The sequence below is a fragment of the Propithecus coquereli genome, unplaced genomic scaffold (genome assembly GCF_000956105.1).
Source record: "Propithecus coquereli isolate 6110/MARCELLA unplaced genomic scaffold, Pcoq_1.0 Scaffold57, whole genome shotgun sequence".
Classification (NCBI taxonomy): Eukaryota; Metazoa; Chordata; class Mammalia; order Primates; family Indriidae; genus Propithecus; species Propithecus coquereli.
In genome coordinates this window covers 633,733-646,799 of record NW_012151618.1, presented here as the reverse complement: position 1 = coordinate 646,799, position 13,067 = coordinate 633,733, and the positions used below count along the sequence as shown (strand labels likewise).

General features: G+C 43.7%; 1 protein-coding gene across 1 annotated transcript; it reads left to right on the top strand.

The window, feature by feature from the left end:
* Positions 1 to 1,949: 1,949 nt before the first annotated feature.
* Positions 1,950 to 13,067, top strand: LYSMD2 (LysM, putative peptidoglycan-binding, domain containing 2). Its single transcript, XM_012658047.1, has 3 exons — positions 1,950 to 2,728; positions 11,606 to 11,937; positions 12,866 to 13,067. Exons 1-3 carry the CDS (start codon positions 2,456 to 2,458, stop codon positions 12,906 to 12,908), a joined length of 648 nt encoding a protein of 215 aa, XP_012513501.1. The 5' UTR covers positions 1,950 to 2,455; the 3' UTR covers positions 12,909 to 13,067.

The following is a 13,067-nucleotide window of genomic DNA, read 5'->3' as shown; positions in this document are numbered from 1 at the left end:
ATGGTGGCCGCCATCTGGGGCGATGCAATTGATCTTTGCATATTGATTGTGCATTTATAACTTTGACGAACTCTTATTAGTTTGGACAGTTCCAATGTAGACATTATCTGTGTTGCCTGTAAACATTTTAGTATTGCCTACTATCTGTAAACAACAGTTTGTTGTTTCTTTCAATCTTCATTTCCCTCTCTCCTTCTTTTTCTTATTGCATTGGCAAGGACCTCCGGAACAATGTTAAATGGAGGCAGTAATAGAAAGCCTCCTTTTCTTGCTCTTCTCCTCAAATGAAATGTTTCTACTGTTTTACCATTAATTGTGAGTTTTGCTCTATATTGTAAGTAGATACACATAAGAGCAACTTTGAAGTTCTGGTTCAAGAAGGAAAACAAAAAATTCAGTATGAGCCACAAATTGTATATATTAACTTTTATTCTTTGAATTTGGGAGAAATAGATATGAAATTCACAGGAAGCCTGGATATCTGGAAACAGTCCAGGTACCTAGGGGAACAAAACTCACCAAGGACCCTAACTATAAAGTATCAAATAAATATTAATTCAAGTTGGTGAATCTGGGGGATTAGAAGAAACTCTAGTGCAGATCACCAAAAAGAATCATGGAAAAAATTCTGAGAATTATGTGTATTATATTTCAGAGCATTTATAACTGTTTTGAAGGTGTTATATGGTCCAGGATATTTTATGGCTATAGCAATTGAAAATAACTAGAGATAGCTTAGAAATTAGCCCTAATAAGAGAGAAGAGGGATGGCTTTCAAATCTCTCTAGATTTTTGGTGGTAAAATTTTTTCCTGCACTTTTACAGACACCTTAGACATTTTGTAAAGTAATTAAGTGATCATCACCTAACTTCTTTCCTATTGGCTCATTTTCTCCCTTTAGGTACCTACTTTTCTGTCTTTTGGTAATCTCTGACTTTTCAAAATTATCTTCCTGGTTTCTTATTTAGGCCTGTCTTTCCCCTTTAATTCAGCATGTCTCAAACTGTAGAAATTCTGAAGAAAAAAGAGGTTCCATAACTAAACGAGTTTGGGAAATACACTGTTAAGCAAAATCCAATAGCTTACTTCCCTGCAGTTCTTCTAGAGCCTTCAGTTTTCTCACGTGCATTGTGAATCTCCAAAAAGGAAATATAGCTTGCAATGTTACCCCAAGTAATACAGAATGCTTTCTAATGAACACCTAATAACACCGCATGTAATCCAGTTCTTTAATCTTCAAATAGAAACTTCTAGTCCTTCAGCAATTTTTTCTTAGTGGAAAACATGTTATGTGCTGTCTCATTACTAGATTGTAAACTCTTAGACGGAAGTTACCCCGAAGTTACCCAATCTTGTCTACATATTGAGACTCAGGTTCCGCCTCTCTCCTAGGTCCTGGAATGGACACCCAAAAGTTCATGTTCGGCAGACTTGTGCTCCACAGTCTCATGTAACCTTCAGGATCTTTTTACTACACCTCAATTCAACTGCTTGTGATCATGTATATTTTTTATTTCACTGAGGTAGGCAATGCTGGAGCTAAAAAGATGAGTAAGACCTAGTGTCTGGGAAGATTTAATGGTAATACCTGGGTGAGTTAAGATTTCGGGGTGTCAAAGAGGAAACTGATAAGAAAAAAAGATGGATGCAGATAGTAAATTAGTGAGCCAGGAGAAGGAACTGCATGCAGTCAGGCTTTCAGGGCAGCCCAGGACTAAAATTGGCACTGGTGTGCAAAGAAGAATGAAACTTAAACAACTGAAAGGTTATTTTGAGGCCACCCACCAGGCCTTAGAAGCACTCTACCTCTTGGTGTAATGCTGAAGGACTGCACTTTCCAGGCTGTTGGGATGGACCTGGAGAAGCTGTGTGTTTGATGCTATTAAATTTTTCTGTGACGTGGACTTTGAGGTCACTAGGGTGGGGAGAGAAACATACCCTTGGCGTTGGCAGAGCTTTCAGGTCTGAGCAAGCTGGCCTCTGCTGGGGAGTCAATAGAGGGGTCAGAGCAAAGCTTTGGTTTTCTGCCGTGGCCAGGGTCCTGCCCAGGTTCCGTCTGCATGGCGCAGGAGACCACCTGGCGCCCAGGACGCCCACGGATGGGCCTCTCTTAGCCGCCGCGGCTTCAGCGCGCCCCCGCTTCCTCGCGGGGCAGGGCTTTCCTTGGACTGGCGGGCAGGGGCGAGCCGCGGCAGTCGGCCCGGCAGCTGCGGGAGCTCGTTCTGCTCTTCCCCTTGCAGGTGCGCGAGTGGCGCGGGCGCCAGGGGCAGGCAGGACGCGGAGAAGGCAGGCGCCCGCCATGCCCGGCCCGCAGCTTCCCGCCTCGGCCTCCCGCCCGCCGCCCCCGCGGAACGGCCAGCCGCAGCCCCTGTGAGGAGGAAGAGGCGGCGGCGGCGGAGGAGGAGGCGCCGCCCCCTTGGCCAGCTCCCCGACCTGGCGGCCTCGGCGGGACCCATGGCGGATTCCTCGCCCGCGCTGTCCCTGCGGGAAGGCGGCCCCCGCGCCCCGCGGCCCTCGGCCCACTCGCCACCGCCGCGCTCGCGCTCCGGCTCCGAGTCCGAGGAGGCCGAGCTGTCGCTGAGCCTAGCCCGCACCAAGACCCGCTCGTACGGTAGCACGGCCAGCGTGCGGGCGCCGCTGGGCGCCGGCGTCATCGAGCGCCATGTGGAGCACCGGGTCCGCGCCGGCGACACTCTCCAGGGCATCGCGCTCAAGTACGGAGTCACGGTGAGCAGGGCGCGCCGCCGCGGCCCGGGCCGCCCGCTCCCGGGCGGGGGAGGCGGTGCGGTGGAGGAGGGGCAGGGATGACCGGGGTGTCGAGAGGGCAGCCATCCGTCCCCCGGCGGCTCCGCTCCAAGCGCCCGCTCAGCGCGCGCTGCCGGCGACAGCAGTGGTCGCCGGAGCTGGTCCTGCAGCCGGAGGGGCGGGCCGCTGAGCCTCCCTCCCCAGGTAGCCGCATCGAGTTCCCGGCGCCCTGCCCAGACTCAGACCAGGTCTGTCGCGTGAGGAAGGCCAGGGCGGACTGGGGCTTTGGCACCACCAGGAGCCACATGCGCCTGATTTGCAGTCCCGAGCACACTACAGTGTATTTACTCAGAGCCGAACTGAGGTGAATTTTATTCCTGCATTAACAAGCCCTATGATGAGTCAGGAATGGTACAGTTGTGCCTACTGGATGGTTCTGGTTCTATCGATTATGCTTTATTTAGAAGTGAAATTACACCCCTGGGCCCACTGGCAACCGTGAATGTGACACCTGTCGCTAAGCAGCAGCCAAGAACTGTGGTCTAGGTGAGCTGGAGAGCTGTTTATTACAAATTTATAAGTGTGTGTGTCTTGGGTGTATTTCGTTACACCTCTTGGAAGAACATGGAAACCTGAGGGAACAAATCGTTTCATTAAAATTACTTATAATTAACTCTGAGCTATGCGATGGCCTTTTTACATTCGAGTTCTGTATCAGTTTTCAATGTTCTTTCCTGAAGCACCTTAGATAGCAATGGGAAGAAAGATGATCTTATCTATATCTTTCTCTTAAAGTGAAACTCTTTCTGGCCCTTTACCCAATGACAGAGAGAGACTGAGTAATCTATTTTGCATATTTGAGGGGGTGTGTGTTTACCTATCATGCCCTTCTATCGTTTTGAGAGCAGGAACCTTTCTGTGCAGTCTTATACTGACATTATCATGCGCTGGAGAGCCCCATTCTGCCCTCTTGGGAGTTCTCTAAATGTGAACAGAAACCTACAATTCTCCATGTGCATTAATGGGGCCTGATTTGGGTCAGAGCCAGAGGAAAGCGGAGTTGGGAAATATCAGTAGCCACCGTCTGCTGAATGCCTGCTGGGTGCCAGGCATTGCATTTGTCCTGTTTCATCTTGATCTTATTTAATTTGACTTTCACAGTAAGCCTAGGAGATAGGTGTAATTAATCTTTTTACAGATGAGAAGATGGATGAGAGGTAAGGATATTTTCCAAGTGTGATTATTTATTGAGACCATCTTGAATTAACACAGTGATAAAGCATTCGCTTTTCTCTAGATATTACTTCTGATATCCACCCTTATTTTTATCCTGGTTACCGAAGAAGGAGGGTCTTTTCTGTTTGTTTTTCATGCATCATCCCTATTAGGCTGGGGTGCCTGTACCCAGGAATCTATGATATACAGAGGAGTGTTATTTCCCATTGTCCCTTCTTATGGCAAACTCTCTGCAACCCACAGCCCTCTGTGGTTTCACTTGAGTTGCTTATAGCTCCTAAATATCTGCTAAAACTGCAAGATTTGATTTGCGGCTAGTTCTCAAATCTGTAAAAGACAACTGCCTTTACTAGTGTGTGTTTCCTCCCCCCACCAGCAGTGGGTCTTTACACTGAAATACATTTAGGTTCAGGGTTGGGCACCTCTACCATAGTAAGAGGCAGTTGAGGAAGTGAGTCTGGGAAACTGAAACTATTTGGGCTGAGTTGAGAAACTATTAAATAAATACAGTTCAAACCTCAAACATGAACTTGATTGGCTGGAGTTTCCCTGGCTGTGTTTATCTCCACTGAGACATTAAGGCCCCTTCCCTAACTCCTTATTCAAGATTTAGCTATTGCTTTTTCAGTGATCCTGGCTCCTCCCCGCTGCAGTCAAGCCTCTGGAGGAAAATGACTCATTCCAGGCTGCCACTGTCAACTTTTTGTTTAGAAATCCTGGAAAATCCTTCAGAGAGCAGTATAGGAACTGCGAGTGTGAAGGAGGCAGCCCAGTAGACTTCGGTGTGCATAAACTTTTTCTTTGTCTCTTTGCTTCTCCCAGGCAGCTCACCTGTCTGCTCTCCTCTCCAGAAGCCACCTCACCCTCCCAGTACCCCAGTTAGTTCCTATCCAGTTTTACTCCCAGGTTTTCTCTTCCTCTTCCAATTAGCTGCTAAGCCAAGTTGTTGCTTAACATTTCCCCTAACAAGTTGCCTTGCTGAGGAAAGGTGAAATGATCTCCATTTTAGGGAGAATGAGCACTGTGAGTTAGAAGCTTAAGCATTAACATATGTAAACCTTTAGTGTTTATAACTTTAGCCCCTGCTGCTGGTGGAGGTTGTTGACCCTTGCTGGTCAAAGGGAAAGAACTGTAAATAGTGCTACCGGAAGTGAGAGGTATGGTGAAGTAGACTTTAGTAATTTGGGGTTTTAGTAGACTCTCATGTATTCTTTTTTTTTTTTAAATAGCTTTATTGAGGTATAATTACAAAATTCAACCTTCTTAAGTGTATAATTCAATGATTTTTATTAAAGAGAGTTGAGACAGCTCTCTGAGTTGCACGACTCAATTTTAGAGAAGTTCCATCACCCTGAAAAGGGCCCTGTGTCCAATCCCATTCCTCTGATTGTCTGTTCCCCACCTCAGGCAGCTGCCAATCTACTTTCTCATTTATAGATTTGCCTTTTCTGGACATTTCCTGTAAGTGGAATCTCCTGTACTCTTCTAAGACAGCATAGAGAAAGAAAAAAGCCTTTTTCCCGTGAGCACACCGAAATGCTGAAGTGTGATTGCCACCAACATTTAGAACGTAACAGGAGACAGATGTGGGGGTGAATCTTGGGAGAATCATTTAACTTTTTTTGCTGTAAAAATAATAATTGTCTGTTTTCTGTAAAATAATAATCAAATGAGAGTTGTATGTGTATATGAAAATGTCTGTAAGCCATACAGTGCTGTGAAAATGTTTGTTATCTTGAAATGTTTTTGGAAGGGCTTGTCTATTTTAAGGAATGGAGAGGAAGAAAAGGAGTTTTGAATATTGCATTCACTGTTAGGTAGGTGAACTGATGATGCTGGCGCAAGTGTCCTTTTTTTGTTTTGTCCTTAAAAGCTACTCATGTGAATCAAGTGTCCTTTGGGGGGAGTTCTCAGCCATACTCAGTGGCTGCTGTTGAGATACCTTCTACAACAGAAGTTTTGCAAATTCCCTCCAAAGTAAATACACCTTTACAAAGTATATTTACAGGGGAGTCATTTTCAATAAGTTGTTTTTAAATTATTGATGGCACTCATTCTGCCTGATTTTACCATGACTGACCTTGTGGCCGTCCGTTAGCTTTCACTTTCCTTATTCAGTAATCTGTTTCTTAGTGACCAGAGAGTAAATTTGTATTTCAGTGAGTCATGCTGTTCAATCCCGATTAGGAGAGACTTTGAAAGGAAAGCATGTGATTGATGTGGCCCCCACACCTGCTCATCCATCTCTAAGAAACAGAGGGTAGTTCTGCATCACTATGAAAAGGGCATATTTTCTGGTCTCAGCATTAACAGGATCTTAGGAAATGGTGAACAGACACAGGGAGGAAAGCTGTAGAGTTTTCCAGCTCTTCCTTGCTTTGGATCATGACTTTCCTTATCTTTGTGTGAGGTGAAATTCCCAGAACAGTAGACCCATCTATGTTCAGATAGAAGTATAAAACATTCCAAAGCAAAAGAAAATAACATTTCACCATTTTGGATCCTCCATGGTTTCTTATCTGTGCTACTGCGTTACCTCCATAAATGGGCTTCCTGTGTCCACTAATGCCTCTTTCTTGTTAATCCATTTTTCCGCACAGCTGCTGGAGTGATCTTTAACTGTAATCAGATCATGTCACTCCCTTCCTTTATCCTCCAGTAGCTTCTCATCACATTTAAAATAAATTCAAATTCTTTTCCTTGGCATCTCAGGCCCTGCCTGGCCTGAAGTTTGCTGATTACTCTCTACACTTCAGCCACATGGTTTTTTTCCTGCTCTGGGGCATTTGCTGCTGTTCTTTCTGTCTGAAATGCTTTTTTTTCTTTTCTTGCTCTTTGCACATCTGGTTTCATACCATAACTTCAATAGAAGTAACAGAGTTTAGAGCCTGTGCAGTTGGCCCAAGCCATTGCTTATAAAAAAGAACAAGTTAAGATCAAATTTATTACCTTTTGAAAAAACCTTTTAAAACCTTTTGTCACAGGGCAGTGACAACATAGTGTGTTATTTATCTGGGCTTGTTTATGTGAAATTTTCTTTATATAATTTTACTTTAGGGGAGAAAATTTTTTTTTTTTTAGTTTTTTGGAGACAGGGTCTTGCTCTATCACCCACTCTGGAGTGTCACAGCGTCATCATAGCTCACTGCAACCTCAAACTCCTGGCCTTAAGTGATCCTCCTGCCTCGGCCTCCTAAAGTGCTGGGATTATAGGTGTGAGCCACTGCATATGGCCAAGAAAAAAATTTTAATGGGAGAAAATTCCTACTTCCTTCCTTTTCATTTGCTGAATACATGTTAGAATCTGCCCTTACTTGTTGCTTTCTTACTTTTAACCAAACTTAATGATAATAGTTGCTAACATTTTCGAGTACTTCTTGTGTGCCATGTGTTGTTCTCAATACTTGACATAAATTAATTAATGAACGATCGTATTGTGAGGATGAACTATTACTATCCTTACTTTACAGATAAGAAAACAGAGAATGATTAGAAAGTGGCAAAGGTAGGATATGAACCCAGAAAGTGTGGCTCTAGGGCCTGTTCTTTGAACTCCTACCTTATGTTAAACTCTTACCTGTTTTAACCTTCAGACTCAAATCTTCCCTGTCTTCATATTGGTTCCCACCTTGATGGGAACAAGCTATGTCTCTATGTCCCTGGTCCCCTTGGTGCTAGCATCCTGTGTGTCACCTTCGAATCCAGACCACAAGGGTCAACACACACCTGAAATGTTTACTAGTGATATTGAGATGAAAAAGAGGCAGCCCCTGACCTCAGGAAGCTTGTGGACTGGGTAAAGGCAATTCTATAGTGAATCACCATGCAGTAGTAAGTACAAGAGCTGGGGGGAGCCCTGCCCTTCATGGCCTGTGGACTCCCTGACCACACCCAGTCTCTGACTCAGTCACCTTGTCTTTGCTCAGTATCTTTGATCCCTTGCCTGGCCTTAGTGGCCTGTCATGCTCTGCATTCAGGGTCCCAGCAGGATACAGATAGCACACTCAGAGGATGCAAGGGAACAGAGTTTAATGAAGAGACGTTCACAGAGTGCGAGCAGGGTTTAGGGAACCAGCAAGGTTTGGTGAAGTTCCCAGAGACTAGCTATAGCAGGGAGACGTTTCCTTTAGGCCTGAAGGGCCAAGGGAAGACTGGCCAGATCTGGAGCCTTGGATGGGGGGGTGCCTGATAGGAACCCAGGCCACCAGTCGTGGTGAGGTCGTTCTGCTGGGGTCGGAATACCAAGTATAATTCCAAGGACAAGGGGACTAGGGTAATGCAGTTCTTATTATAAAAGGTCAGCCTCCTAGGCTTTAGAATAGGTTCCAAAAAAATGGGGAATGGATTAGGAGGTGAAGGGAGGTTTCAAAGGAAAATAATCTGCCTTGAGTTTTCTGCAATTAATAAAAAAAAGAAAAAAAAATAAAATGAGGATATACAGCCAAACAGACAACCTTTACTACCCATTTCTGGTTACTTCCCTGGGTTCATCTTCTATGCCTGTTCCTCTGACGTGTTATTAATTCATCTATCTATCCATCCAAAGCACTTGGTGTGTATAAGATCTTTGCCAGATCAGGGAGGTTATAGAAATAACCAATTCTTGCTCTGAAGGAATTCGCAGTGTACTCTTGCTGTTCCCAGCCCTGCTCAGCAGTTCAGGTCCTAGTGTTCCCATCTGTTTCTGTCCTCCATCCATTATTCCCAGGAAACAATGACTATTAGCAATTACAGGCCCCTTCCAGTAAGTATTTCAAAGGTCACTGTATCAGCAAGGGCTCTTTTAGTTACAAGTGACAGAAAACCTAACTCAAATTGGCCTGAGCAAAAAACAAAAAGAAAAAAAAAAAAAAAACCCAGACCCCAAATGGAGCTTATTTGCTCCTGGAACTGAAAGATGTGAGCATATTCTGGCTTCAGGCTATGATCCAGAGGTCCCCAGGCCCTCCTCTAAGGTAGCTTCATTATCAGGTTCCACGCGGTGGCAGGATGACTGCCAGCATCTCCAGCCCACCTGCTTCCAGCGGAAAAAAATAGAGCACTTTGTCCCTGACAGACCCAGCAAAAGTCTCCTTGCATGTCTGAGTGGTTCTGAGATGGGACTGTGACCTATCACGAAAGCCAGGGCACTGTGCTCCTTCAAAGGGCAAGACTGAGTCACCTCTCACCTGGAGCCAGGGGAGTGCTCAGTGACCTTGGAAGCCTGAGCGGAAGAGAGGAGCTGGCTGCTGGCTGGAAGAACTGGGGGTGCCACAGGCAGAAGGTAATATATCCGAACTTGCTGTGGGCAAAGCGTTCAAGCTGTTTAACCCTCTCAGGTCTAAACCTAAACTAGACCAGAAACACTTGGGACTTTTAGATTTTAATTTGGTCTCTAAAATGCAACTGCCCATGTTTATGTTCTCTGCTTCTCACGCTGCCTTTTCTCCTTAAACTAGAAACCAGAACACAAAAGACCATCCCTTCTCTTTTCTTTAATGTAGTATCTTTTAAAGGAAAAAAGAAAGCTGCGTTTTTGTACGATTTGCATGGATTCAGCTTGTAATAAAGCAGGAGAAAGAGGGCCCATTTATATGACTGTTGGTCTTGCAGGTTTTTTGAAGTAGAAATGTAATTTTTTTTCACTCAATGTGGCATTAAAGGTTCCTCATAATGTGGTTCCATTTAGTCATGTACGTTAATCTAGGTGTTGTATGGATTTTGGAATCAGACAGAAATCTCAGTTCTAACATTTAAAGAGCCATATGTACTTGGTCAAATCAGTCATCTCTGTGGGCCTTGATTGCTTTATTGGAAAATGGAGAGTAGTATTATCCACTGCCAGGTACTCTTCTAACTACTTTCTTTCTCAGTCTTTCTCTCTCTCTCTCTCACACATATACACACACACAATATTTTAATATTTCTCTCTCTCTCTCTCTCTCTCTCTCTCTATATATATATATATCCTCTATGTGAGGGTGTATATAAACTCTCATTTAATCTTCGCAACAGCCCTGTGAAGGGTAGACGATATCTGTTTTACACATGAGGAAATAGGCTCTATGAGATAAGTAACAAGCTCATGTTCATAAGGTCTGTGTTGGTGGAGCTGGAATTTGAAGCAGGACTGTCAGATTCCAAAGCCTGTGTGTTTAGCTATTGCACTAAACTTTCCTGGTTACAGACTTTGCAAGAAAGAGTTGCGGTGAAAATTAGATGCTATGGTGCATGTAGAGTGCCTGGCTTGGTGCAAGTTCCAGGCTGGTAGAGAGGAGGAATCTGTAGACAGATTATAATAGGGTGTGGTGAATATCAAAGTAGGCGTTTCTCCAAGAAGCTCAGGACCAGCATAGTCTGAGTCCTGTCTGCACTCACGAGTGTGGTGGACTTAGGCATGCCACTTAATTCTCTTGAGTCTATGCTTCCTCATTTGTAAAAACGAGATGAAAAGTATCTAGATTGTAGAACTGTTATGAAGGTTAAGTGAGCTAATGTATGTAAATTCTATTCCTTCTTTCACCCCCACTTCCCTTCCCCATCTCAGTGGTTTAGGGGAGGCATCCATAGGCTATAAACCTGTATTAAATTCTAGCTTCTTCATCTGCCAGTTGTATGACGATGCCATGGTACATAATCTCTATGAGCTTTGTTTCTTTTATTTGTGAAATGGATCTTCAAGTACCCGCTCTACAGGGTAGAAAGAATGAGACACTGTATATACCGTGCCCCCACCTGCTGTCCTTACCTGTCCCACATGTACCCATTCTTCAAGGCCCATCTGGAGTCAACAGAATCGAATCAGAACCACCACCTTCTCTGTGAGGCCTTTCTTAATGCCTGCAGCCCCGCCTCCATCATTCTTCCAAATACTGGTACTTATGTCTCTACCCCCTCCTGTATCTGTTCCATAGTCAGCCATCCGTACCCACGGGTTCCGCATCTGTGGATTCAACCAACCTTGGAGAATGTAGTTAGGCCCACAGTGTTGTGCCTGAACATGTACAGATTTTTTTTCTTGTCATTAGTCCCTATTCAATATAGTATAACAACTATTTATACAGCATTTACATCGTATCATGTATGACAACTCATCTAGAGGTGGTTAAAAGTATACAGGAGGATGTGCGTAGGTGATTTGCAAATACTATGCCATTTTAAATAAGGAACTTGAGCATCCTTGGATTTTATTATCCAAGGGAGGCCCTGGGACCAATCCCCCACAGATACCCAGGGACGACTGTATTCGCCAAGCACAATTCTGGAGACATGGGAAAGCACTCCATAAGTAAAATAGGAGCGATAATACTTGCTTTAAGTCATATAATAGAAATGTTAAAACAAGAATGGAATTTACTAATAAGTGCTAAAAATGTACATTTTTTAACTTCAGGGATTTAAGGCCACTGATGTTAAAAGCTGCCTTGTAGGGAGAATAATGCAGTGGGGAAACAGTATTTCCTGACCTCTCTTGAAATAACTAGGGCTTTCTGAGGAGGTGACCACACCAGAATGAAGAATCTCAAATCCGGAGAAAGTATTGTATATGTTTTGCTCACGAATATTTGTAGTTCTGTATTGTATAATAAATCTTACTCCTGGACTTGCTTATATTTACTCTGTGTTTCCTTTTTTATATTTTAGATGGAGCAGATTAAAAGGGCCAATAAACTGTTTACCAATGATTGTATATTTCTGAAGAAAACTTTGAACATCCCAGTTATATCAGAGAAGCCTTTGTTGTTTAATGGACTTAACTCCATTGATTCTCCAGAAAATGAAACTGTTGATAGCAGTTTTTCTCATGAAGAGGAGCCAGTGGTAGCTGGGGAAGACCTCCCTCCTCCCAGTCCTCAAGAATCTGATGTTCAGCCTTCGCAGCCTGAGGAAGTATCAGCCAGAGATTTCCTGCAGAGACTCGATTTGCAGATTAAGTTATCAACACAGGCAGCCAAGAAACTAAAAGAAGAGAGCAGGTAAAAATACCCAGGTTCTAATGTCAGAGACTAAATAAATTACTATTAAGATCTCCTTGTTGGACCAAATCTTTCTTCCTCCCTCCCTCCCTTCCTTCCTTCCTTCTTTCCTTCCTTCTTCTTTCCATTTTTGAGACAGAGTCTTGTTCTTTTGCCCTGGCTGGAGTGCAGTAGCTTCAGCCTAGCAACCACAAACTCCTGGGCTCAGGGGATCCTCCTGCCTCATCCTCCCAAGTAGCTGGGACTATAGGCGTGCACCACCACGCCCTGCTTTTTTTCTATTTTTGGTAAAGATGGGGTCTCACTCTTGCTCAGACTGGTCTCAAACTCTTGACCTCATGCAATGCTCCCGCCTTGGCCCAAATCTTTCCTTTTTTTTTTTTTTGCTTTAAAATCTATATTTTAATTCTAGAAAGACATTTTAAATATATAAAATCTAACAGAGCTACTGCCTGCTGCACAAGGCTTTATCTGTTGCAGTGCTTTTGTCTCTGTTATTTATTATAAAAAGTTTGCTGTTTTGCTTTAGTAGCATCACTATCCAGCTAGCAATTCTGGATAGCAGCGAAGTAAAAGCATCTCATTGGCACCTTCAAGGGCAGTAGTGCCCTGGGAAATACTTGTAACATACTGATCCTTATAAAATTTGTCAGACCTTGTCTGTTATTTGTTACTGGATAGTCCCTACTTAAGATCTCACCTGACGTGAGCTTTTTTATTTTTTAATTTGGTACTAGGGCTAACCTTTCTCTCTTCTATAAAATTGGTTTTGGTGTTCCATACAACTTTGAAGGTATGCACAATATTCTAAGTTGATACACTCCTGCCCTTCTTTGGCAAGTGTAAGTTAAGTTGTATAATATGCATATGTGTTAGTTTTCTGAATACAGTTTTAAACACTGATTGGTGCTGTATTTCTTTTTTTCAGAAGTGAAGAGAGTCCCTATGCAACTTCCCTCTATCACAGTTAGGTGATTCGGGGGCATAACTCAAACCTGGATTAAGAAATGGTTGGACCATAAAGGATGCAACAACTGAAGACTCAAAAGCATCCCTTTTGGATTCCCATAGTGCACATCTTAAAATCATAGTTTACCTATTGCAATTGCACTGAAGTGATTAGTTTCCTC